This window comes from Equus quagga, chromosome 11 (assembly GCF_021613505.1).
Source record: "Equus quagga isolate Etosha38 chromosome 11, UCLA_HA_Equagga_1.0, whole genome shotgun sequence".
Classification (NCBI taxonomy): Eukaryota; Metazoa; Chordata; class Mammalia; order Perissodactyla; family Equidae; genus Equus; species Equus quagga.
The window spans coordinates 101,526,114-101,554,101 of record NC_060277.1 but is presented as its reverse complement, the minus strand read 5'-3'; the positions used below and the strand labels follow the sequence as shown (position 1 = coordinate 101,554,101).

General features: G+C 39.2%; 2 protein-coding genes across 3 annotated transcripts in view; one reads left to right on the top strand and one right to left on the bottom strand.

Annotated features, from left to right (window-relative positions):
- The window catches only part of CEP95 (centrosomal protein 95), a 39,920-nt gene extending 19,515 nt beyond the window's left edge, over positions 1 to 20,405 (bottom strand). Inside the window, exons 1-11 of the mRNA XM_046676054.1 lie at positions 20,258 to 20,405; positions 18,652 to 18,780; positions 17,393 to 17,500; positions 14,552 to 14,662; positions 11,932 to 12,037; positions 10,095 to 10,210; positions 6,932 to 7,063; positions 6,023 to 6,216; positions 4,362 to 4,474; positions 4,051 to 4,180; positions 3,294 to 3,447 (exon numbers count right to left, since the gene is read on the bottom strand). Coding sequence (XP_046532010.1) covers positions 3,294 to 3,447; positions 4,051 to 4,180; positions 4,362 to 4,474; positions 6,023 to 6,216; positions 6,932 to 7,063; positions 10,095 to 10,210; positions 11,932 to 12,037; positions 14,552 to 14,662; positions 17,393 to 17,500; positions 18,652 to 18,780; positions 20,258 to 20,276 — 1,312 coding nt within the window. The 5' untranslated portion in view covers positions 20,277 to 20,405. The remainder of the gene's footprint in view (positions 1 to 3,293; positions 3,448 to 4,050; positions 4,181 to 4,361; positions 4,475 to 6,022; positions 6,217 to 6,931; positions 7,064 to 10,094; positions 10,211 to 11,931; positions 12,038 to 14,551; positions 14,663 to 17,392; positions 17,501 to 18,651; positions 18,781 to 20,257) is intronic.
- Positions 20,406 to 20,496: 91 nt separating this feature from the next.
- Positions 20,497 to 27,890, top strand: DDX5 (DEAD-box helicase 5). 2 transcript variants are annotated; one of them, XM_046676056.1, is made up of 14 exons: positions 20,497 to 20,622; positions 21,158 to 21,336; positions 22,554 to 22,719; positions 23,082 to 23,178; positions 23,272 to 23,405; positions 23,523 to 23,588; positions 23,869 to 24,010; positions 24,094 to 24,254; positions 24,348 to 24,520; positions 24,903 to 25,013; positions 25,259 to 25,320; positions 25,416 to 25,475; positions 26,745 to 26,969; positions 27,184 to 27,890. In XM_046676056.1, the coding sequence occupies exons 2-14, from the start codon at positions 21,293 to 21,295 to the stop codon at positions 27,585 to 27,587; spliced, it is 1,845 nt and encodes a 614-aa protein (XP_046532012.1). In that variant the 5' UTR covers positions 20,497 to 20,622; positions 21,158 to 21,292; the 3' UTR covers positions 27,588 to 27,890. The 2 variants fall into 2 exon arrangements, with proteins under 2 accessions (XP_046532012.1, XP_046532011.1); XM_046676055.1 differs by lacking the exon at positions 20,497 to 20,622 and having other exon boundaries at positions 21,051 to 21,336.
- The last annotated feature ends 98 nt before the right edge of the window (positions 27,891 to 27,988 follow it).

The following is a 27,988-nucleotide window of genomic DNA, read 5'->3' as shown; positions in this document are numbered from 1 at the left end:
AAAAAAAGAGGATTCAAATAAAATTAGAAATGAAAGAAGAGACATTACAACTGATAGCATGGAAACACAAGGGATCATAAGAAACTACTAGGAACAACTCTACACCAACAAATTGGACAACCTAGAAGAAATGGATAAATTTCTAGAAACATACTACCTACCAAAACTGAATTATGAATAAATAGAAAATATGAACAGACCAATTACAAGTAAGGAGATTAAATCAGTAATCAAATACCTCCCAGCAAACAAAAGTCCAGGATGAGATGGCTTCACTGGTGAATTCTACCAAACATTTAAAGAAGAATTAATACCAATCCCTTCTCAAGCTCTTCCAAAAAGTAGAAGAGGAGGGAACACATCCAAATTCATTTTATAAGGCCAGCATTACCCTGATACCAAAACCAGACAAGATACCACAAGAACATTAAAAGCCAATATCCCTGATGAACATAGATGCAAAAATCCTCAACAAAATATTAGCAAATGAATTCAACAGTACATTAAAATGATCATACAGCATGATCCAGTGGGATTTATTCCAGGGAGGCAAGGATGGTGCAACACCCACAAATCAATGTGATACACCACATTAACAAAACAAAGGACAAAAATCATGAGATTATCTCAATAGATGCAGAAAAAGCATCTGAAAAATTCAACATCCAGTCATGATAAAAACTCCCAACAAACTGAGTATAAAGGAAATGTACCTCAACATAATAAAGACCATATATGACAAGCCCACAGCTAATTTTATACTCAACAGTGAAAAGCTGAAATTGGTTCCTCTAAGATCAGGCGCAAGACAAAGGCACCTGCTCTTGCCACTTTTATTCAACATAGTACTGGAAGCCCCAGACAGTGTAATTAGGTAAGAAAAAGAAATAAAAGGCATCCAAATTGGAAAGGAAATAGTAAAACTCTCTATTTGCAGATGATGTGATATTCTATGTAGAACACCCTAAAGACGCCACCAAAAAACTATTGGAACTAACAAACGAATTCAGTAAAGTTGTAAGATACAAAGTCAATATATAAAAATCAGTTGTGTTTCTATACACTAATAACGATCTATCAGAAAGAGAAACTAAGAAAACAATTCCATTTACAACTGCTTCAAAAAGAATGATATATCTAAGAATACATTTAACCAAGGAGGTGAAAGACCTGTATACTGAAAGCTTTAAGATATTGAAAGAAATTGAAGATGACACAAATAAATGGAAAGATATTCTGTGCTCATGGAATAAAAGAACTGATATTGCTAAAATATCCATGCTACCCAAAGCAATCTACAAACTCAATGCAATCCTTATCAAAATCCCAACAGTATTTTTCACAGAAATAGAATAAACAATTGTAAAATTCTTATGAAACCACAAAATACTCCAAACAGTCAAAACAATCTGGAGTGAAAGAAGAACAAAGCTGGGAAGGGATCACACTTCCTGATTTCAAACTCTTATTACAAAGCTACAGTAATCAGAACAGTATGGTACTGGCATAAAAACAGACACATAGACCAATGGAACAGAACAGAGCCCAAAAATAAACCCACACATATATGGCCAATTAATTTATAACAAAGGAGCCAGGAACATACAATGGGGAAAGACCAGTCTCTTCAGCAAATGGTTTTGAGAAAACTGGACCACTATCTTACACCATTCACAAAATAAACTCAAAATTGATTAAAGACTTTAATGTTAAGACCTGAAACCATAAAACTCCTAGAAGAAAAAGATAAGGGGTAAGCTCGCTGACATCAGTCTTGACAATATTTTGGGTCTGACACCAAAAGCAAAAGTAAATAAGTGGGACTATATCAAACTAATAAGCTTTTGCACAGCAAAGGAAACCATCAACAAAATAAAGAGGCAACCAACCAAATGAGAGAAAATATTTGCAAAGCAGATATCTACGCAGTTAATATCCAAAATATATAAAGAACTCATACAAGCAATAGCAAAAAAATAATTCGATTAAAAAATGCGCAAAGGAACTGAACATTTTTCTAAAGAAGACATACAAAGGGTCAACAGGTACACAAAAAGGTGCTTAACATCACTAATCATCAGGGAAATGCAAATCAAAACCACAATTAGACATCAACTCACACCTGTCAGAATGGTTATTATCAAAAAGACGAGATAACAAACGTTGGAGAGGATGTAGAGAAAAGGGAACCTTTGTGCACTTTTGGTGGGAATGTAAATTGATGCAGTCACTATGGAAAACAGTATGGAGGTTCCTCAAAAAATTAAAAAGAGAACTACCATATGACCCAGCAATTCCACTTCTGGATATATATCCAGAAGAGAAATGAAATTACTACCTCAAAAAGATATCTGCACTGCCATTCTCACCACAGCATTATTTACAATAGCCAAGATACAGAAACAATCCGTGTCCATCAATGGGTGAATAGATAAGGAAAATGTAGTGTATATATACACAATGGAATATTATTCAGCCATAAAAAAAGAAGGGAATCCTGCCATTTGTGACAACATGGATGGGCATTATGCTAAGTAAAATAAGTCAGACAGAGAAAGACAAATACTGTATGATCTCACTTACATGTAGAATCTAAAAAAACAAACTCATAAATACAGAGAACAGACTGGTGGTTGCCAGAGGTGGAAGGGGGTGGGGTAAAAGGTGGGTGAAATGTATGAAGGTGGTTGAAACGTACAAGCTATACATTGTATCCTATACAACTTATAAGACAAATAAGTTCTAGGGATCTAATGTACAGCATGGTGACTACAGTTAGCAACTTTCAGATATGCGATACAGTATTGTTGAGATTAGATCTTAAAAGTTATCATCACAAGAAAAAAATTTATAATAACTATGTGAAGTGATAGATATTAACTAAACTTGTGGTAATCATTTTGCAATATGTACATATATCAAATCATTATACTGTACACCTTAAACGAATACAATGTTCTATGTTAATTATATCTCAATAAAACTGGAAAAAAGTAGCAGGGATAAGAAAAAAAAACTTTGAGAGTAGTTTCTTTGAGGGAGGGAAAAACAATGGACTGTGGGGAGGACAGAGGGGATTTCAACTCTTATTTCTCAAACCCAAGAGGTGTAAAGCAAATGTAACTTAACATCTGTCACTTCTAGATGGTGAAGATACAGGTATTTGTTACTATTTTTGATCCTTTTATATATTTTGAAATACTGAAAACGAGAAAGCCAGTCACTATAAACAGACGGAAGTGCCTAAGTGGTTCCCTGAGATGTCCTCATCGTGGCCTCTCTGGGATAAGTACCTGGCCTTCGCTTCTTCGGCCCACACTCCATAATGCTGTCACTGTGCTGAGACAGTGTCTCATCATTTCCACTCTCCACCTCTTCATTTCCAATATTCTCTTCTTCATAGTCAGTCTTTTCTTTAATTCGATCACCCAGGGCACTTTTTAACATCTGTCAAGAAAATTTTTTTCCACATCTTTCATTGATTTCAGCAGAATGCAAGTTGGAAGGAGTAGACAGATAGAACCTTTAAAAAGCTTCCTCTGATAATTAGGCACTAAGTTTCCAGATGCTTATGCATGTTTAGTTTCTAAAGGGTGTATATCAGTGCTATGGACTATTCAGTTTCAATAATCTTTAGAGTAAGTCACATAGGAATTTAATACATTTATTCAATGACACCCCCAAACTGTAATATTGTATTTTGTGAGAATCAGAGGTCCATCTAATTTTATACCAAATCTATCTTTAGTAACAAAGAGAAACTATATAGATGTATCTAAAGATAAATGGTTTAATGTAATCATTTATGCTAAATGATTTAGTTTTCATCAGAATTCAATAAAAACTTGGATAAATCTGTACCAAATTTGTTCATATCATTAAAGGCTAGGAGATCATTTCTGACCCTATGTCCTACCTGCTTGACTTATGGAATATTTTCACAGTAATTAAGACACAACTAGTTTTCCAGTACCTTAGCTTTCAACTGGAGGATCACTTAAATGCTCACCTATGACGGTAACCTCAATTTAAATAAAAAACAAGACTTGCCCAATCTAGTTCAGATAGCCGCTGAGACAGTTTCTCTGAGACAGCATGTAATTCTTGTTCTGTTAACCTCTTTCCTGGCCTCTGGGAGAAAGGTGAATCCCAGGAGGAGCCTGCAGCTCTGTTTTCAGATCTGTAATAAAAGTGACCATTTAAGCAGCCAAGAGTGCATTACTTAGTTCAAAATAACTGTAATATGTGCTTTAACAAATATTTCATACTCGTCTTCACAGCTAAGTTTGGAGAGTATACCCCTTACTCTTCAACTCCCTTTGCAAACAGACTGCAAACGTTGAAGCATGCAGCAACATTACCTTTTTCCTTTGGGAAGCTTCCTTGTCCTAGGGCCTTGGACCTGAGCTGGACACATTTCCTGTTTGCTATCTTTAGGCAACTTGGAAGTTAAGAAAATTCTACTATCTGGTTCCTATTAAAAACAGAAGAGAGTTGATTTGAAAAACTACAAAGGAGACACGTAAAAATAAGAACATTTCGGGTGTGAGAGGAATAGAGGGCCTGTGGCACAAAACTAGGTTCCTTTATTCTCTCTCTCTTGCTTTTTTAAAAACACATTTGTCAAAACACTCTATTAATCCCCAATGCCAAAGAAATGAAACAATGTCTATAAACTTGTACTTGGAGAAAAAAAAAAATGTGCCTTACGATGCCATTCAAATATAAAGGCAGGTGAGATATTCTCAAATAGAAAAATTCAGAGGTTATGACTACACTTGGACATTGAAAAAATGATATCATAACTGAAAAGTATTAAAGTCACTATCTTTCATATCAAGAAGTCAATAGAAACTCCAAAATTGAAACAGTTAAAGAGAAAACCTCCCAAAATATGAGTAAAAACTCAACATTGTTAATAATTTAATTCTTAACCTTAGAGGGAATCTTATAGAAAATATTTCTTGAGGTGAAGAAACACTTGATGCTTAAGAATCTCTTCAATTTCACTTCAGTATCTTTTTTTCCTACTAAACTGAAATTAAATTTAATACTTTTTAGTAAATAACTATAATATAATCACATTTTTAAAAACTTTTTTATTGAAGTTCAAGTGTCCTGCTCAAGAATTATTTCAAAAGGAACATTCCCACTTAACTGCCATTCAGGTCAAGAAACAAAACATCACCAGCAACTCAGAAGCCCTTTCAACATCTCCCACTAAGCTTCCTCCAAATTAACCATTATCTTATGAACCCTTTTCTCTCTCTTTTTCTCCATGCACACTCCTATCTGAATAGATGCACAGAATGATAGTCACCGAATGCTAATGATGCTTATGTCATCTTTGTACTTTCTCTGCATTGTTTGAATTTTCAATAATGAGAATGTATCATTGTTTATAAATGAACCCTTTGAACACACCTGCCTGTTCTTATTTCTAGGAAGATAGGGACAGGACGACTGTATAAAAAGGGATTTTTTCCAAAGAAAGAAGTGGAAGCAAATAGGCCAATATATTAATAGTAGTTGATGCTGGATAATAGGAATATGGATGAAAGGTTATTTTTCACACTTTCTTATATTTTTAAAATTTTAAATTATTTCATTAGGGATATAAAATATGGCTTCTGATGCTAGAATGCCTGAATTCAAATCCTGACCACAACGGCTGTGTGACCTCAGACAAGATACTTAACCTTTGCATATCAGCTTCCCCATGGGAAATACAAATAGTACCTACTCCAGAGCTGTTGTGATGAGTAAATTATTCAATACCTGTCAAGTACCCAGAACTATGCCTGGCACAAAATAAACACTCAATATGTGTTGGCTCTTACTCCCTTTTCATACATTCATCCTGTCCCTATCTTCCTAGAGTAAGAACATGCAGGTGTATGCAGAGGTAAATTTTAAGTAGTACAGTGCTCTGATTAGTGCAGTGTCCTTGTCTACTATTCTAGCAGAGACCTCTTTAAATCTATAGACTTCTATTCAATTGACAGCAAGCTTTTCCACCTACCACAGAAAATGCCATGCCCTCTCCAGTAGAATTCATGGCAGGGGAGCAGTGACTTGAACGCAAGTATTCTTTTCCTATGGGGCAAGGTGCTCGAGGTTCTGTAGGGTGGTAGGGTGGATGTAAAGGAATAGCTGATTGGATAGGCTCGCCTAGCTTCCTAGCACTTGCAATCATATCCACAGAAGCAATTTCCGCTAGTTGGACAAATTAAAGTCAGCATTAAGATGAAACTCTAAGAAAAAAATCATTTTACATATACATAGCAATATAAATATGTTCATACACACTACTTAGAAATATTATTTTCAACTTGATTTTAAAAAAAGCACACAGAAAAACAATTAAATCAGGGACTCATCCTCAGCAAACTAGTGGGGATCTAATTAAATCAGGAAGAACATAATTTTAATTTTATCATAAAAATGTTCTGTGAAAAGTTATTTAAAAATAATAAAAAATGACTAAAAACCTAAATGGCTATATAAGTTATAGTTCATCCACATGTTATAAAGCTAGTTACCCATTAACAATGATTTTATATAATATTAACCATATGAAAATCCCAGAGATGATAATTTTCAAATTACTATATTTTGTCATTCACTAATAATGTGAAGACCACCAACCGACAGACTAAGGTATCAGAGACTTTTATTTTCCTAAAGTCTTTGAGAGGAGAGGACTTACATAATAAAATAGTGAATGCAAAGCATGTGACCAAAGACCATCTTTAGAAGAAATCAGAGCTCATCATTAATAGCAAACATTTACAAATAAGATCACATGAAACTGAAAAGAATTACATAAAGTGTAGAGCAACAAAAGTAAAAAGGCAATTGTCCCAGGAACCAACTACTGTCTCCAACTCATAGCAATAGTCTCAAGAACTAATAACACATTACTACTCACTGTCTTCAACAAAGGATGTCCTACTCTTGGACAAAAAACTAGATGAGGGAGGGTTCAACACTTCCTCGTGTGATTTAGAACATGGTACAGTTGAGGCTTTTTTAGAATGCATTTCATTAGGACCTTGGGTACCTAGAAAAGAAAATATTAAAGGTAAAATTTTTTTATTGCTGAATGTTATACTAGAAGCCAAGAGTTTCATATCCAGAGGATAAAAATCTCAGGAATGACATAATCATAGAACTATGTCGGTCTGATTGCTCAAAAGACCAATTACTTTAATAAGTATCAGATAGCAAGATGTAGTTCTGTAGCCCAGAAGCATTTATACAACTTAAAGCAAAGTATTACACAATGTTTTATTACTTTAGAAAAACAGGGCCAGCCCAGTGGTGCAGCAGTTAGGTTTGCACGTTCCGCTTCAGCTGCCCAGGGTTCGCCGGTTCAGATCCCGTGTGCAGACATGGCACTGCTTGGTACGCCATGCTGTGGTAGGCATCCCACATATAAAGTAGAGGAAGATGGGCAGGATGTTAGCTCAGGGCCAGTCTTCCTCAGCAAAAAGAGGAGGATTGGCAGTAGTCAGCTCAGGGCTAATCTTCCTCAACAAAAAAAGAAAAGAAAAACAGGTGCCAGAGTTTAGAAACACTGTTATACAGGTATATCTCTGAGCTAGGGATGTTGGCTGGATGTTGATACAAAGATTTATAGTCAAACAAATTGTTTTATTTGTCTAATGTTTGTATGCTTAATATTTGAACCAGCTTTATGATGTTATTACATAGAAAGCTATATTAAAATACTTTTTTGTGCTCTCCTTTTCCACAATCCAGTGCAATATGGTCATTTGCACATCAAAATGTTTTAAACATGCAAATCTCTCTCCATAACTTCGTATTTCACATAAATACCATCTCCCTAAGATCTAATGTTCAAAATTCATAACTTGTTCCACCTGATACTGATACCTGATATTGAATTTGTCATCAGTTTGACCCCAAGCTAATTCATTTTCACCTGGGTCCATTTTTCTCTTGGGTTTCTTGAATGACCATCTCATGCTTTCTTTTTGATGGAATTTCTCCTAAAATCTTGTGCTTGGTTAACATCTGGAACTTTTACTTTGTCGGACTGAAAGTCACACACTCAAATATCTCTCTACAATCTTTAGATTGTTTTAGGACGTACTGTTTTATTCTTGCAAAGACCCTGAACTTCTCTAAGCATTAACAATATTTCAATTATATAAGGATCTACATAATAAATGCATAACATTTACAAAAAAAAATAAGTGAAGGTGGTCAAAAGGTACAAACTTCCAGTTATAAAATAAATGTCATAGGAATGTATAGTATGATGATTACAGTTAATAATACTGTACTGTATATTTGAAAGCTGCTAAGTTAGTAGATCTTAAAAGTTCTCATCACAAGAAAAAAAAACGTTAACTATGTGTGGTGACGCTATGGTGATCATTTTGCAATATATACAAATACAGAATCATTAGGTTGTACACCTGAAACTAATATAATGTTATATGTCAATTATATCTCAAAAAAAAGATTTACAGTTCAGGAATTGAACACTAAATTACATGCCTATGAATGTGTATGATGACAGTTATCTGATGACTTAAATCCAAATATAAAAGGAAGTTACTATAAGCCCTTTATGACAGCAAACCTTAGCCTGGCTTTTTTCTCAATCTTTTTTCCTTTGCCTTAATGCATTACAATCTGAATAGGTAAAATCTGAAAACAAGTAATTCACTTTTTACAGATGCAACCTTTCCACATGGCACTTGGTATAAGAGAACACCATTTCTAAAATCACCACCCCTTCTATCTTCTGTCAATCCATCTGACTCTCTTCCTTCAAGAAACACTCTTGTATTACCTACACTTGACCCTGGTCATTCCATTACTTTGCCCATCCAGTGGCAAGTACATGTCTTTGGTCTACTGTCTAACCTTCCAGACTTAGGTTCTTTGAACATAATTCCTTGGAATGCAGTGACTATTCCTTGGAATCAGAGCATTAATGCTGAAACACATTTCAGAGTTGGTTTAGTCAAATTCTCTAAATTCACACTTGAAGAAACTAGAGCTCAGAGAAGATAAAGGCCTTGTCCAAAGTTACACAGCCAGTGGCAGAGTCTGGATGAGAATGCAGGCCACCTGATTCCCAATTTAATATACCTAATTCCACTCTGGTATTCCTGTTCTTCCACTCAAAAAGAAAAAATTCTCATTGTGGGCCTAGTGTTTTCCTAAGTTTTGGAATACAAAGCGGAGTATGGATAATTTTACTATATATTTTGCTTGTCTTATTTATTGGCTCCTTCCACAAATAGAATGTAAGCTCTGTGAAGGAAGGGATTTGTACCTGTTTTGTTTACCACTATTCTCACCACTGCCTAGCACAGGGAAAACACTAGATAAATATTTGCTGAAAGAGTATTATTGGCTACTGTCCCTGGAGCTCAGTTTCAATAATAGACAAAGTTTCTATGCAATGTGAGAATGGTGTCACTGAAATAAGGTGAGAAGGCCACCCTGCAGGAACAAAGAGCCTCAGAGTCTGACACGGGGGCAGCTAGGGTTTGTAGAGTGAGTGTGCCAGAGAGAGAAAGGAAGGAGAAGCATCTCAGCAGAAGAAACAATATGATGCCAGAGAAGGGCATGGCAACCATGGGTAGGACAGCAGTGGGATGGTTGGAGGAAGGCAAGGTGGGAGGCTCAAAATGGGCCTGATATTCACGTTTACTGTGTATAAACAGTAGACTTGGAAATGTAGCCTGAAGCCTGGGAGAAAAATTGCCACTGGATGTACAGACTTGTTGGTTGAAACCACGAAACACGTGGGTCACCCAGTTAAGGAAACTACACTTAAGGGATATTCGGAGTGTGACTAGACTGTTAAGTCTACACAAGTCCCACATAATACATAACCAACTTGCATCCACCCATTTGACTTGCATGCACTCCCACTTGACTGATTTCCGGTAACTGTTCATATTTAGCGGGTAATGGTGGTACTCTGAAACGTCGCTTCTGATGTCCAGTTAGGGCTCTATTCTCAACTTTAAACACTCCTAGGTATAACTATTTACATTTTAATAGTTGTGTTGAATAACAATAACTGATATTTAAAGTTTACTCACCATTACTCCTTAGAGAAAAGGTGTGTGCTGTGTCTCCGAGTCTAATTATTTCACCAGTGGATTCTGCTTCATCTCCATCCCAAGAGGGACCCAACACCTCAGACGACAAGGAGCACCTGAAAGAGTTCCCTCATTTACTCAGGGCCCGGCCTGACCACAAAGGGCCCTTCCCATGAACATCCCAAGAGCTGCTTCAAGCAGCCTGCCTGTGGATGTTTACATTGCTCATTGCTATGCACAGAAAAAGGAAAAGACATTCCCCTCTGCTGCTTATCACTTTTTGCTGCTTATCTGTTTTGACTGACATATGTACGGTGGAAACAGCTGTGTATAAAGTGTCAAGGATTAAATGTATAGAAGAACACACACAGAAAACAATAAAACTACTTACTCTAGGGGTGTGGGAATAGAGGGCAAGATGGGTAAGGCATTAATTTTACATTAAATATCCTTGTATTGTTTCACTTTTGCACTTTTGTTATCTTTTTAAAAACCTAATAATGAAAAGTCAAGTCAAGAAATTCATTTTATGAGCCAGGCCTGATGGCGTAGCTGTTAAAGTATGGCATGCTCCGCTTCGGTAGCCTGGGTTTGGTTGCCAGGCGCAGAACCACACCACTTGTCTGTCAGTAGCCACTGTGGCACCGGCTCACTTAGAAGAACCAGAAGAACTTACAACTATACACGACTATGTACTAGGACTTTGCTGGGGGAAAAAAGAAGAAAAAAGAGGAAGATTGGCAACAGATGTTAGCTTAGGGCAAATCTTCCCCTGCAAAAAAACCAAAAACAAAAAAATAATAGCTAAAAAAAAAAGAAATTCATCTTATGATAGTCTCCTTTAAGATACGTTTTCCACAATGTACTATACCTAGACAAGAAGGCACTGCTGTGCTTTTCAAACCAAACTCCATAAAAAAACCTGAGAATCAAATCTTTAAAAGAAAGTCATAACATCACATTCAATCTCTAGTTAGCAGAAGTACAATCAAACCTATAATGACATCATATTTTGTCTAGGAAAACTCTGATCTTGGTCATTAATATTGGTTCATGAGGGTGCAGTAACTCAGCACTTTTATACTGTTGGTGGGTGTATAAACAGTCATGGCCTTTTGGAAAGCAATTTGGCAACTTTCAATAGCCTTATAACATTCATACTCTTTGATTTTGAATGTAGCTTAGAGATATGAGGGAGGGGGAGAAAGAATAAACAAAGGTATGTATCACTTTTTTAAAAAAATAGTACAAAAAAGAGAGGAACCACTACCTCTACTTTACAGGAATGGTTTAGTAAATTATGATGCACCCATATGAATGGTACGTTACACAGTGATTAAAAATTACTATAAAAAGTTTAAGAACTTGGGAAAAGACAATGTGTTAAATTTTAATATGCAGGAAACAAAATTATATAGATAATATAACTAAATCCAAATGAGAAAAAACATAGTAAAAAAGACTAAAGTACAACAAAATGTTAACAAGCAGTTATTTAGTTCTGAATGGCAGATTTCATCTTTTTTTTCCTGCTTCTTTTTTATTTCTCTGTACTTTCCAAGTTTTCTGCAAGGAACGTAAACTACTTTAATGATCAAGGGAAATATTAAAAAATAAGTAGGTGGTTAATGCTGAGAATTAAGTGTTATATATAGTTCAAAGTTCTTGAAACTCCTCTAAGAGGTTCAAAATATGTTAAGTTGGTTAAATTTTCACATTAGCTTGGGGTTTTCTTTGGGGTTTTGCTGCCATTCTGGTATATTGTGTGCAATTTTAATTCTTAGTAGAAAGAAAAGCATAACTCGTTTTGATTAAATTCACCGACACTGAGTGCTACCTCCCAAAAGAAACTCTTTTCCATGATGATTTGGATTCTTTAGTACTTTCTGGCTCTTCCAAAGGTTCTCCTCGATGGGATTCTTTAAAACATTGTCCTGTTTCATCTGTTTAGAATAGATAAAAACAACAACAACAAAACCCCAACTTAATACTACTATTTCTTTTTTTTGGGGGGGGGGGTTCAGAATGTGTCATTTAAAACCAGCCCCTTGCCATGACTGGCTAGGACATCAGCATCTCCTCCCAGCTAGGCCGTGTCCCCCGTCACTTTGCAGGCAGGTCAGCCTCTGAGACAGCTGGGGGCCACTGGCTGTGGGCTCTGAGTGCTGCCCCTGCCCCGGCAAAGCCTTAGGCAGCTCGGTGCTCTCTCCACCTCCCAGAAGAGACCAACAGTTAATACTACTATTTCTATACAGGGGGATGGTAGAGGTAAGGACTGTGAGACACCCTCAACCCCTCGTGGTAAACTGGATTCTTGTGAATGTGAAACTAGAAAGAACCAAATCACCACCTGTAATAAGCATGTTTTACTTGGGTAGTAAAGAAACAACACAAGTGTTGCTTTAAAAGTAGGGTCTACAGTTGTATCAGCAATGTTTTATTTTTTAATAAAGGTGGTAAGTTCATTTGTTATTCTTTATACCTCTCTATCTGTAAGGAACGTCTGAAGCAAGATGACTAGGGTGTGGCTTCAGAAAAATATGACTGTGTCAGCCTACCTCAAGCTCCAAGACAATCACGCCCTAGCCTAATTAAGAGTTAGACCACATCGAGGCTTGGATGAAATTTTCCTTAGGACTATCAACCTTTCCCTACCCTAACATACCTGAGGAATACACTTTCACCAATGGCAGTAACCGCCTAGGAGAGTGATTTCAGGAGGTATGTAGGTGAAACCTCCTATGATTCCGATCTATACCTCTAGATATTCCAATCCCCATTTCTAGAGATTCCCTGTTCGAACATCCAGTCATGTTTTTCTATTTCTGTATTCAGCAAGCAATATTTTAATAACATCAGTTAACATTCACTGTGCATTTACTCTGAGCTGGGCTTGTTGCTAAACTATTTATGCATGTCTACTTAATCTTCACCACGGCCATGAAAGACTTTCAGATGACAAACCTGAGGCTCAGAGAGCTTCAGTCACAGAGTGAGGGGCAGAACTTAGCATTGAGCCCATGGTCTGCCTTCAAGTCCCTTGCTTTTCAGTGGTAAATGATAATGCTAGCTCAGGTATCAGCAAGAAGCTGGTCTGTACACCTGACGTGACTAGAGATGATAAAGATTTATTTCTTATTATTAATTGACATTTGAAAAATCTGATCAGCTCTAGGTAATAGCGCCATATAAACTTGGACCTGCAAAGGTGAGAATCAGACTTTAGAAAACACTGCCCAACTCAAGTGCCACCACATACAGGAGGCCCCATCTGAACATCTCCCTCCTAGCAGCACTAAGCTCACCACATGCTACTGACCTCCCCTGGGAAGATCCCCCGCTCAGCATTTCACTATTAGCGGACTCATACATAAGTATGTCTCAGTTCTGTCTTCCTTTCTCCATCCTCACTGCCGTATGCGCAGCCAGACCACTATCATCCCTCCCCTACCTGCAATCCAGCACTACATTGTAAAAACTGCTGCTGTCATTATAACACTTCAAATTAATCAATCTCTCTAGTTAAAAGTAGTTTTCTACCTCTTAATCTTGCTGCTAAAATGACTAAAAAGCCACAGAGTATCAAAATACCTACTGGCAGCCTTGAATCAGGTGAGTCTCACAAGTCATTCACTCTCCCCTAATTCTCCTATAATGTTCTTACTGTATATCCATTCTTAAACAGGTCATATATTATTCCAACCATGACATACAGCATTATTTACTTAACTAATCTGATATTGTTAAGACATATAGGTTTTTTTTTTGCAATGATAAATAACATTACAATGAAGACTTTCAAGTGCTTAACTTTCTTTTGTATTATTTCCCTAGAAATGAGATTTATTGAGCCAAAGTTTATAAATAGCTCTTACACACTGCTGATCCAGTTTAAACAATCATAACCTTCTTGGAAAACAATATGGCAATATTGATCTTTATAATAATTATCATTAAAAAACATAAAACCAAAATTTCACACAATAAATTGTTATAGTTTGGGGACTGGGTTACTCAAAGAGTAAAATAAAAAATATTCATGCTGTCGCAAACCTAAGTGTATGTTGAAGACAGAAACTCACCAATTCTTCCTGCTGATGCCTCAGCAACATTCAAATTTATAAAAAAAAGTCAGTTCTGACATAGGCAATTTTGGAGTAAGGAATTTCATTCAATAATAGGAAAGTAAGTAATTTTATCCAGAATCTAGCTTTCTACTATAGATTAGCTTTAAATTTATAAGCAGCATCCAAGTTGACAAAAGAAATGACAAAAGTCTAGGATAGAGTTTTCAACCATTTGGAACAGTAAGAATTGAAACAATTTACACTTAAATTTATCAGATTTACTGTACTGGTGATTCTAATCCCTATGAAGAAAATTAGGCAGAAAGAGAAAAGGCAAAAAGGGACATGACAAAGAATATAAGCCACACCAAATTCTATTCTTAAACTTACTTTTCTCATGAGATGTTTCACTGAGGTGTTCTGTGAGATAATCCAGCAACCCATCAAATATTTCTAGGAGATTCTTAATAGATTCCTTATCTCCTTTCACTATATTTTCTCCTGAACACAGAATACAGAGCTATTAAAAAATTTAACCAAGAAATTGAAAGCCTCATAATTTTGAAATGGATATACCACTGTGAAAACAGTGTTCAAGATACAAGGATTATAAACTAACCCAGGAGAAACAATGATATTATAAATATTAAAAACATCAATTTTGTCATGCCTGATTATATCTGAAGAGACACAGTGGATAGTCTGAATATGGTATTTGAGAATTCACTGGCATCTTCCTTCCTTTATCAAGAAGCAAAATAAGTGGACTTAACAAAACATCCTAAGATTTATACCAAGATATAAAGCAGCTAAGTACAACTTTATTAGGCTGATGAAAAAAAATGGCAGGAGAGAATACTGTTTCAGATGATAGTGGTTTGTTCTGAAGATGATAGCAGTCGAGTAACAGAAAAACAAAACAAACTTGTTGGGCTATGTTCATCAGGAATTCCTGATTTTTTCCATTTGTTAATTTGTACTCACCTTGCATAGATCATACCGTTTTTTTTTTTTAATTAAAAATCATCCATGGCTCACTGCATATAAAACCCTTTTTAATCTCACCTCACCCTCAACTTCTCCAGCCTCATCTCCCACCACATCCACTTTATACAGAGAAGTTAATCTTTAAACAGTCCCTAGCATAATACCTGGCATAGATTTTTAATAATGTAAAAACAGATTTTTAATAAATGTTAAGTTGAAATATTGACAAGAAATGGGCTGGCAAAAGCATGGAAACTTGACATATTTAATGTCACCTAAAATGGACTCCAATCAACATCAGGTATGGACAGATCTTAACTCTTGAGACACTAGGGGAGTCCTCGGGGAGATCACACCTGGCAGTTCAAAAGTTCAAACCAGTATAGGAGAGGCAGAGTGGAAATTGATATTTGAGAGAAACTAGTCATTTGCAACTTCAGTCATGATGCAAAATAAACCTAAACCAGAAATTTGATGTTTTACAATACTACTAGTAAGATGGACAATGTTTGACAGTTCTTTTCTCTTTAAAACAACTAAACAGAAACCTTGTTTTTAAGCCCTTCGTCTTTCTGGCTTAACAAGGTACACAAGTATACCCCAAGGGCATATTCAAGACTTCTCAGTTTCCAGGATGGGGAGCAAAATCTGGAACCCAGCAACTAAGACTGCCCGCCAGAATGCAGTGCTTCACGGGGTAGGAGAAACTACTTTAAACAGAACACAAGGAGGAAAACACTGCTTTGCAGTCTACTGGAGGAGGTAAGCAATTTTGTAACTTTTCATGGGGTGGGTGTGAGTTGTCAGGGGCAGCTCTGTATTTAAAAGTTCTATAAACAGAAACACCTGCTTATAGAAATCCTGGGATTATCCCTCAAAACGCAGTATCTCCAAACTGATTTACCACATTTACTCACCTAGAACTGCACTCAAAAACTTAAGACAAGTATTTTTGAAAAAATTTGTTCCTCTCAATATCAAATTAAGAGATGTAAATGACCTACCCTGATTAACTTTTATCTCCATCACTGTCAAAGAATAAATCAACAGTATAAACCTTCTCTTAATGATTTAAGTATAGTTTCAAGTCCCCAAGGTTCCCTCTGTTTGTTAGCTTGAAGAATTTACTGGAACAATCCTCATTTACTATCAACAAATACAGAGACTTATAAATATATTTGGTACGTTTGACTTTAGAATACAAGCATGGTACACTTTGTTGTGGGAAAATATTACAAACAATTTACAGTTTTATTTATTTTGAATAGGTAACATATTCACATGGTTCAAAATTCAAAAAGTGCAGGGGTGAGCCCAGTGGCGTAGTGGTTAAGTTCACGCACTCAGCTCCAGTGGCCCAGGGTTCGTGGGTTCAGATCCCAGGCTCCGACCTAGCACTGCTCATCAAGCCACGCTGTGGCATCCCCATAAAAGAGAGGAAGATTGGCACAGATGTTAGTTCAGCGACAATCTTCCTCAAGCAAAAAGAGGAAGATTGGCAACAGATGTTAGCTCAGGGCCACTCTTCCTCAAAAAATAGATATATAAATAAATTCAAAAAGTGCAAAAGGTATACATCTGTCTCATGTGACCCTTGTTCTGCAGCCCTGAAGTTCCCCTTATTGAGAACAATCAGTATTACAGGTTTCTTGCATATGCTTCTAAAAAGTTCTTCTGTATGCAATCAGCTGTATATATATTCTCCCTACCTTTGTTTTTACAAATAGTAGCATACTCTGCACATTATCATTGTAACCTGCACCACATTTTTCTCACACAATATATATATTGGAGACTGTTCTACTAATATGAAACATTGTACCTAAGGAGCATCATCAATCATCTTTCACAGCTGCAGAGTAAGTTCCCTGTATGGAGTTATCATAATTTATTTAACCTGTCCCTAATAATGAACATTTAGCTGTTTCTAATTTTTAGCTACTACGAACAAGCAGCATGGTAGCTTTAAAATAAAAAAGAACAACAACAAAACATATGTCAAACTACCAGCTAGGATACTTTCATCTCAGACCCAGATCTATCACAAACTCAATGTTTGACTCTTCTGGAAAAGCTCCCAAGGATGGCTACCTTAGCTACACCAAGCAGTTGTCTTGGCTCAGTCTTGCCAGTTGGTCTATTTCACAAGCTTACTCATCTGTTAATTAAACAATGTCTAGGGCTCTACCTAACAAATTATTTTAGTAAAATGCAAAATTATCTGATGGCTAAGTATATACCAACCTGTTATGTGAGACAAGCTGACCTGCAGGTAATCCAAGGCCAGCGAATCAATTACTGCTTGTACATTGTGAGCTTCATCCTCTTGACTCCTGGGAATAGCTATGAGGTCTGTGGAAAAAAAGCTACATAATTTTGCATCTATGAGGGACCAAGTTTTCACCTATCTGTTTCTGACCAGGCTTCTGAGTAAGTTCAACTGCTACAAAAGTAAGCTCTGCCCAAACAGAACAGGCTTTAAAGTACACATAAAGTGAACAGAACCTGAATTCACACAGTAGAATCTTTTTTTTGGTTGAATATATATTGACTGAATATGGCTGAATCGTTATTCAAGCATCATATATATGAACATGCTCTACAATAAGCACCATGCTAAAGGAAGATAAAGAGGTCCCTAAATTCAAGGAGATGCTAATACTCTAATAAGGCGGACAATACATGTGGTGACACTTTAGCCCATAACCGTTGGCTGCTTTCCATGAGAGAAAAAAACCCACAACAGGTATGAAAGTAGAATTCTTGTATGTCCTGTTAAAGCAGCCTACTGGGAATCACTGTATAAAGGTTCAACAGGTCAGTATAGACCAGAGTGCAGAAAGATATTAACATCAACTTAAATTTGGAGTTTCTCCCCTGGTTTTGAGAAAGATGAACATTTTGGGGTAGGATGAAAAATATTTTAAAAGACTAGTCTAATAACTACATGCCTCTGAACTCTTAAGATGGTTGAGACTAGCATGAAAGATACCAGCTAGAGGCCATCCCACTATTCCAGGAAGTGATGAGGGCACTGACTCACGGTAACAGTGGGAAAGGAAGGGAGACTACACAGAGCTTACAGTACTTAATGGTTACAAACTATATAAAGAAACAGAGACAATAGAGGAATTTATGGATAAGGAGTCTGAGATATTTAGGGTAACAAACACCAATTCTTATCTATAACATTGGTTAAGTAACAGGACCCAACAAGTTTCCAAGTTCCAGTCAATTTTAGAAACTTTGAAGGTACATTTACAGAAAAGGTATGACTTTCACAAGGCATTAGGCATGATTAAACAGTGATGACCAAGGCTGTTATTATGGGTGAGTGTCGTAAGGTATTCAGTAAGGTAATGAACACAACATTTAGATAAAAATAAGAGGTAGACTAACAGAAAACTCAAGATTTTATAAATACCACAGGATCTAACTAAAGGCACTAGAAACTTCTGGCCTAAGATATAGATGATATTACTCCCACTTTTCAGTACCCTTACCTGGCACCTTTTCTCCCAAAATGGATTGATAAAAAGCAATAAAAACATTAGCATCACAATCTTCTAGTTCATGTATCCTCAGGTGTATGTGACATTTCAAAAGAAGGTTATTGGCAACAGTTACCCACTCTGTTGGGAAAGAGAAAAGATCAGCCTTAAACACCACTAGAAAAAGTCATACACATACATTTAAAAAAAACAAGCCCCACAACAACAGACATTGAACTCTGTGGAAGATAAGGAATTTGATTGTTATAGAATTTCAAAGACCCTCCTAGGCACGATTTTTGAAAAGATGTATTTAATTTCTTGGGACGATTCTCAGAGTGCCATAGTTTCAGTGTAGTCAAAACTATAATGCAAATCCACTTTCCACTGTTGTAACCGAAAATCTTGTCATTTACCGTAGTTATTTTATAAGCCATACATAGGTGTTTCCATTTAAAACATATTTACAAGTAAATGGGAATATTGTCATAAACAAGACAGTTAATGATAATCTGAGATTACTAGAAACTAATTAATGGATGTTACTTCAAATTCCCAATAACATTAGTCATGTTTTTACCCAATTATCTTGTGCAAGTCAGAATTTCTCTGGTCCCCAAACAGGCGCTGTTAAGAACTGGAGTAATGACACCAACACTACTGCACTTGTTAGTTTTAAAAATTATATTTGATGTATATGAACGAAAATGTGAGAAAAACATAAAAAGTCCCTACACTCAGAACTAGCACATTACCAACAATGTTGAATTTTCCTGTGTACCACCTCACCCCCCAGATACTGTTGGGATTAGACAAGTTATTTCAAGGGTTTCTCGACCAAAGGTAATTCAGAAAGCTTGAAACATTTGTTTGCTGAAATGATTGGTGATTAAGGGGAAAGTTCTTTTATTCCGTACTCAATATCTTCAGTATGTTCTAGAAATAAACGTGTGTATGTATATTTAAGGCACATTATCTCTTTCTCCCCAGAAACAATGTATGTATGTATACGTGTGTGTCTTCAAGGCACATTATCCCCCTCTCCCCATGGCCATTTCTGGTTGCTGACCAAACCAAGACAACTGGTTTGAACGCTGTCCCGGGAAAAGGATGAGAGCGTCCTAGACAACCAAGTCAACCCGCGTTTCAAAACCCAGTGCTAGACAAAGCCGGTAACTCTAGAGGGCAGTGATTACAAAACCACACACTATTCTACTTTGGTGGGGGCATCCACACCTCTTAAGAGCGCCATTCCTCAAAAGCTCAATACAGATGCAGGTACGGCCTCGGTCCCCACAATGCAAGAGCAGAGAGCACACTGACAGGGGCTCGATTCCGGGGAAGAGGCTGTCTGACGGCCCTTTCTGCAGCCAGAATGCGTGCATGCTACGGTCCTCGCCGCAGGGCCCTTCTCTCCCCCACCCCAAAATCGCGCTCGGCGGCGAAGAGACCCTACGCACGGACACCGCCGTCCTCGACGGGGTGTCTGTCATGAGCCCCGCCAGCAGGCCAGTCCTAGTTGAGGCCGGCTCGAGACCTCAAGATAAAATGGGCAGGGAAGTTCGGGGACTTGGACGAGGACAGTCCACACACACCGCTTCTCCAGGCCGAGACTCACCAGCCTCTGACCGGGCCATGTCCTGGAGGCAGGTCGCCACCGTACTCCTAGCCGGGCGCGCGGTGGACGGTGTCCTGCAAGGGCCACACGGCGCAGACACAGCGCTGAAAGCAGGAGGAACGAAGCGAAAGCGCAGGGAAAGAGGAGTGAAGGAGGGAGGGACGTTAAGCCGGCCTCTCGCTGCTGATTGGTCATCGAAGGAGCACTTCCTTTCGCAGCACGCGCCCAGACGGCGGTTTGCGGACTCTAGATACCATTCTCCGCGACAAGAGCCCGCTAAGGGATTCTCAGGTGGGCGGGTCTGACAGCTCGGGTCACCTGGCAGCCCTGGCCGGTCTCCCCGGGGCATTAGCACGGCACTTCCGGTGAGCTATTTCATTTTGTATTCCTCCGCCGACGCCAACTGGGGAAGTAGTGCGGTCCGCTCACCCGGTGGGAGGGGTCAGCCACGCGACAATGCCAGGCTCCGCCTTCCCGTCTCCTCGTTTGGTTATGGCCGTGAGGGCTCTTTGGAGACGTAAATATTTCCAAGTGGGCTGGCCATTTTATCCCTTGGGCTGGACCAGGAAAAGGGCAGGGTGGCTGCCTTGAGGTGCGGACAGACAAGAAAAAGATGCAGTCAAGAGAGTGCGGGCTAAGGCCTCCCAGTGGTGGGTGGGCCCAGCCATAAAAGGGGCGAAAAACGGGCGCCTCTGAGGGAGGGGCCCCAGGGGAGGAGCGAGAACATGGCGGATTCCGGAACGCCGCCGGGCGTTGCGGCCTCTGCGCAGGGGCGGGGTGATTAGGTCATAGAGCGGCTCCCAGCATTCTCTGCGGCGGGGGAGGCGGTCCAGGCTATAAAACCGGCTGCCGGGACGCGGCCGGCACCTCATTCATTTCCACCGGTTTCTTGCCGAGCAGCGCTGGCGCTTGTCATCGCCGGTTCTCCGCCGCTGTCGCCCCCGCAAGGCTTCGCCGTCGCCGAAGCCAGCTCCAGCGACTTGTCGCACCCGTTTCTCTCCACTTCGTTCCCCACCAACCGCAACCATTGACGCTATGTCGGGTTATTCGAGTGACCGAGACCGCGGCCGGGATCGAGGGTGAGTGTGGGACCTGACCTGTCAGGCCCGGCGGGTGGGGGATGGGAGGCCGGCGAGGGTGGCGGCGGGTAGGGGGCGGGGGTGGGAACTATTTCCCAGCCCATCCTTGGGTTTCCTCAATCGAAGGTTTGCGCCATTTTGACATTTGTCCAAAACTGGCCAGAAGAGGTGCCTGTTAACGGCCGTCGGGCTCTCCTTTTGTTTGCGAGGGGGCATCAGGGACTCGGCGATTTAGCCGCTTTCGGGAGAATTCGGAGGATCGTATTTCGAGGGGAGGCAGGCGCGACGCTTCGAGGCGGTCGAAGTCGCCGCTGTTAGGTGTAAGCTTTCGGGAGGTGTTTGAGGGGCCCCCGGGATTCGGCGGGAGCCCAGGGGGCCGCCTCTGAAGCATTGGATGCGGCGGGGGCAGGAGGGTGGCCGGCGCCGCGGGAATCGGCCATGTGGCTGAGCCGCGGGTACAAAATGCCGGCGTCGGACATGGCGGCGGCGCCTTTGTTACCCCGCCCGGCGGAGGAGCTCAAAATGGCAGCGTCGAGAAAATGTGGCGCAGAGAGAAATGCGAGACAAAGGGGGAAGCGCCGCCCCAGCGGGATCGCCGCCCGGCCGACTCCGCCCGGCCCGGGACTCCTCCCCTGGTAGTCGCCAGCTCCTCCTTCTCTTTTTCTCGCGTTATATAATTTTGCTACCGTGCTCCGGAGGCCCTCCCCGGGATCCCCCGGCTCGATTAGCTTGTTTAAGTGTCCCCGAGACCACCCTCCTTGTTCTGCTCTGACTGCCTGTGCTGTCCCGTTATCCGTTTAAAATCAAAGCTCCTTTGCTTGAAACAGCTGATAAATAACATCGCTGTTAAGCTCCTCCTTTCTTGTATTGTTCCTCTCCCAGATATTTAATTCCCAAGCTCGTGGGAAAGACTAGTAGCCGCGAGCTGTTGTCTGTCCTTGTAATCTGAACAACGGGCGTTTGGGCAGCCCATTTCCGACCTGATAAATCCCGGCCTGTTGACTTGGCTTCAGGAGCGTGTACTTGGGACCACGGGAAATGAAAGAGGCACGATGCTGATTGTGGCTTTTGAGAGAATGACCGTCACTAAGGGCAGTGCTAAGTCACATACATCCAAAAGTCATTCATCGAGCTTTAGTGTGCGCCAGGGGATGTTAAGTCTATGCCATAAACTTCTATGTAGATGTTTGAAAATACAACTGTTTTTTACATTTCAGGTTTGGTGCACCTCGATTTGGAGGAAGTAGGGCAGGGCCCCTATCTGGAAAGAAGTTTGGAAACCCTGGGGAGAAACTAGTTAAAAAGAAGTGGAACCTTGATGAGCTGCCCAAATTTGAGAAGAATTTTTATCAAGAACACCCTGATTTGGCTAGGCGCACAGCAGTGAGTACTTTCATGTGGCTTCATCAGGCTATAACTCAGTAATGACTTGAAGTAAATGAACATTTGACCAGAAGGTTTCGCAAATGACCAAGTTGTGGGAAAGTCATGCTTTTTGACTTCATATAGTTGGGGAAGAGGTGTTACTCTTTTGGAAACAGGTGGCTTTGAGTTTTTCTACTTAGAATAGTTGAGTGTAACACGATAGGGGGTTCTTGGGCTGTATACGGTTTTCATATGTGGATCCAGATTTTAAATGGCAACAAAGTAGCTAATGAATTATAAATTTAGGAGTCTATTGGTTGAATTTTTAATTAGGGTAGGTTGTCATGATACTTAATAGATTATTGTAACTTGTTTTGTAGCAAGAGGTGGAGACATACAGAAGAAGCAAGGAAATTACAGTTAGAGGTCACAACTGCCCAAAGCCAGTTCTGAATTTTTATGAAGCAAACTTCCCTGGTAAGTGCTACTTTTGTTTCTCCTCTCTCTCTTTTTTTATTCCTCACTTTCTGTTGGCGTTACTAATTTTTACTAAATTGTTGCTGATTACAGCAAACGTTATGGATGTTATTGCAAGGCAGAACTTTACTGAACCCACTGCTATTCAAGCTCAGGGATGGCCAGTAGCTCTAAGTGGATTGGATATGGTTGGAGTAGCACAAACTGGATCTGGAAAAACATTGTCTGTAAGTTTGGGAGAACTTCTGAGTTAACTCTGTTATGTGCTGGAGAAAATGGATTGGGCATAAAAAGAAACCAGAAGTATATTAATATTGCCTTTGTTGTTTGCTCCCCCCAAATAGTATTTGCTGCCTGCCATTGTCCACATCAATCATCAGCCATTCTTAGAGAGAGGTGATGGGCCAATTGTAAGTATATATGTAATTTTTCCTGATTTTTGGCTGGAAGTGTAATTTAGAGATTTGTAAGTGTAATTTAGAGATTTGTAGATTCTAAAGCAAAAGATGTAGTTTGTGATGATTTTGTGGAGAGACACTAGTTATTTTACTCAATTTGACTAGAGACAAAGCTGCTTTGGGTATTGGACAGCAAAATAATATGCCAGCGTGAACTAATGTATTAGCAGTTTAAAACTGGGATCCAGATCTCTGCTAAAAGCTCCTCTGCTTTCTGTTCCTCTTTTCTTAGTGCTTGGTGCTGGCACCAACCCGGGAACTGGCCCAACAGGTACAGCAAGTAGCTGCTGAATACTGTAGAGCATGTCGCTTGAAGTCCACTTGCATCTATGGTGGTGCTCCCAAGGGACCACAGATACGTGATTTGGAGAGAGGCATGTAACAAAAAAGGTTCTATTTGTGACTGATGGTGCTAAAAGTTTTGGATGTTTTAGTTAATTTGTATGTTTAATTGAAGGTGTGGAGATCTGTATTGCAACACCTGGAAGACTGATTGACTTTTTAGAGTGTGGGAAAACCAATCTGAGAAGAACCACCTACCTTGTCCTTGATGAAGCAGATAGAATGCTTGATATGGGCTTTGAACCCCAAATAAGGAAGATTGTGGATCAAATAAGAGTAAGTGCCCTTAAGTACGTTCTTTCTTCAAGCTTAGCTCTCAATTCCTTCTTAGAATACAGTACTTTTATTTTTTTATCCAAAATTTTTTAGCCTGATAGGCAGACCCTAATGTGGAGTGCAACTTGGCCTAAAGAAGTAAGACAGCTTGCTGAAGATTTCCTGAAAGACTACATTCATATAAACATTGGTGCACTGGAACTGAGCGCAAACCACAACATTCTTCAGATTGTGGATGTGTGTCATGATGTAGAAAAGGATGAAAAGTAAGTTTTTTATTAAATCTTAAGTACAAAAACAATTTTGCTATACAAATTGGGGAGGCACTGCTTCTTGGGTTATCTTAAAAGTGACTTTCAGTTGGGTGGAACCTGAATACGTTCTTGAAAATTACTGTCAATTCTTCTGAAACTTGTCTTGGAAGACAATTGGTTATCACCATATTTATAGCATTCCTATGAGAAAAGGAACTTGTGTCCTGTGGTTTATTTAAGAACCAAGGGTAAGAATTGCTTGGTAAACGGTTAAGCAGGTGTTTCCTTTTTGACTTACAAACACATAATTTGAATTTAGTGTTTCACTGACCATAAATGCACGGCCATAACCGTGGACTTCTTTTAAAATACATAATTTTTTCATTCTTTCAAGACTCATTCGTCTAATGGAAGAGATCATGAGTGAGAAGGAGAATAAAACCATTGTTTTTGTTGAAACCAAAAGACGATGTGATGAACTTACTAGAAAAATGAGGAGAGATGGGTATGTAGACTTCCCCCATTGAAGCACATGCATTAGAGCTGAGTTTAGAGGAAGGAAAAACTAAGATCAGGAGTAATGGATTTGAGTTTCATGGGTAGAAATCACCTGATAGTATAAGTAAACTTGTTACATAGATTATTTCAGGAGAAATCAAAGGGATCTGTGACCAAAAATGGTTAAGCACCAGACTAAAGTCTATCAAATTTTAAGTGTGAGCTTACTAATAGAATTTTTTTGTAATTTAGGTGGCCCGCCATGGGTATCCATGGTGACAAAAGTCAACAGGAACGTGACTGGGTTCTAAATGGTAAGCATTTCAAATGGAGATTCCCCCGCACACCCCCACCCCAAAGCCTAGAATTTCACTCTCTTTGGTGATGACATATATGTCCTCTTTTGCAGAGTTCAAACATGGAAAAGCTCCTATTCTGATTGCTACAGATGTGGCCTCCAGAGGGCTAGGTTAGTACAAACTCGAATTCATGGCTTGGTTTCCCAGAAGATCTCCATATAATTTTTTTAAAGAAAGTTTATTGCTTTCTTTAACCTCTGCATTTTTTCTAAGTTTTTTTCATATAAAGGTGCAGTCTTTGTGGCAAGGCCTAGGCATGACAATCGGAGGACTCGAGGGGGATGGAGGACTAGTGATCGGCTGGCTGCTTCCAGTCGAGTAGAGAGGTGAAAAGCTGAAAGTGTGCCAGTAATCTTCAAAAGGCAGAACATACCACCCTCTGCCCCGTAAACTGTTCTCTCCGGGGGAAAAAAATGGAAGTTACCCTCACAGTTCACTGCCGTGGTATTCCTTCTGTCCCATGCTTTGCATGACTGCCATGGTACAGCATTGTTTCAAACTGTTGACTGTGATCTGTGGGTCTTTGAGTTTCAGTGAGTTTGCTGAAATGTCGAAGAAATATTTCCAAACTTCAATGTTCAATGAAATTTTTGTTCAAGTTTGAAATGGAGAGAGCAGCTTTAAAAGGTACTAAGCCTTTTACAAATTGGTGAGTACTGGCACATGAGATCTAGAGCCAGGAGCAACTTCTCACACTTAGTCAGTGGGAAAAGAAAGCAGTGCTTTGAAAGTTCCTCCCTCACCTACACAGTAGTCGTCATGTCGAGACCTGCCAGAGAGAGACACATTCTCAAGTGAATCCTGGCTTCTTGGAAGCGCTTGCCTAGACGAGACACAGTGCATAAAAACAACTTTTGGGGGACAGGTATGTTTTTCTTGCAGCTGCGGTTGTAAGGTCTTGGCAAGACAAGCAGTGTGGCCAGAATTTTGAACTTCTGATGAGTGTGTAATGCAAAGGACCGTGTACATTTTTGTTTAAAGGTCCTCAAAATGAGCACATGAAGAGGTTGCTGTGAACCTTTAAGTGGCCCTACTGCGCAGAAGCATTCAGATGTCACTTGATGATCTGTAAGGGGACTTGCTGATTGGGGAATGTGTTAGGGAATACACATCTCTTTGATATCAGGCCCTGTCACTGGGTGGGTAATGAGACATAGGGATGACTTGTGCTATTTTTTTTTTTACCCCACCCCCCCCACCTCCCCTTTCTTTCAACCTCAATGGTATTCCTACAGGGAATGGATAACCATTTTAACTGTATTTTTTGCAGCCCGTACCTTCTTGGGAATACAATTGTCTAACTTTTTATTTTTGGTCTGGCTGTTGTGGTGTGCAAAACTCCGTACATTGCTATTTTGCCACACTGCAACACCTTACAGATGTGGAAGATGTGAAATTTGTCATCAATTATGACTACCCTAACTCCTCAGAGGATTATATTCATCGAATTGGAAGAACTGCTCGCAGTACCAAAACAGGCACAGCATACACTTTCTTTACACCTAATAACATAAAGCAAGTGAGCGACCTTATCTCTGTGCTTCGTGAAGCTAATCAAGCAATTAATCCCAAGTTGCTTCAGTTGGTCGAAGACAGAGGTTCAGGTAAGATCAGCCTTCAAGAAGAAATGTCGGTGGTTTGGGGTCACATAATGGTCTACAAATCCATTTAGATAGGATTAGCACGTGAGTAAAATCTTCACTGTGAAGCTAAGTTGAGAAAACATGTATGTTGAATAGAGCTACCTGATTCCTGTTGTATTTGTAATGAATTGTGCCATAGAAATAATCAGTTTGCAATTTTCTTTTTTCTTAACAGGTCGTTCCAGGGGTAGAGGCGGCATGAAGGATGACCGTCGGGACAGATATTCTGCAGGCAAAAGGGGTGGATTTAATACCTTTAGAGACAGGGAAAATTATGACAGAGGTTACTCTAGTCTGCTTAAGAGAGATTTTGGGGCAAAAACTCAGAATGGTGTTTACAGTGCTGCAAATTACGCCAATGGGAGCTTTGGAAGTAATTTTGTGTCTGCTGGTATACAGACCAGTTTTAGGACTGGTAACCCGACAGGGACTTACCAGAACGGTTATGATAGTACTCAGCAATATGGAAGTAATGTTCCAAATATGCACAATGGTATGAACCAACAGGCATATGCATATCCTGCTACTGCAGCTGCACCTATGATTGGTTATCCAATGCCAACAGGATATTCTCAATAAGACTTTAGAAGTATATGTAAATGTCTGTTTTTCATAATTGCTCTTTATATTGTGTGTTATCAGACAAGATAGTTATTTAAGAAACATGGGAAATGCAGAAATGACTGCAGTGCAGCAGTAATTATGGTGCACTTTTTCGCTATTTAAGTTGAATATTTCTCTACATTCCTGAAACAATTTTTAGGTTTTTTTTGTACTAGAAAATGCAGGCAGTGTTTTCACAAAAGTAAATGTACAGTGATTTGAAATACAATAAATGAAGGCAGTGCATGGCCTTCCAATAAAAAATATTTGAAGACTGAATTAAGTGGAAATTGTACTTTATTTTACTTACATAATGTCATGTAAAAGTTTGCTTAGATGGTCTGTTTTTTTAATTATAAAAACTAAATTGCTCCTTT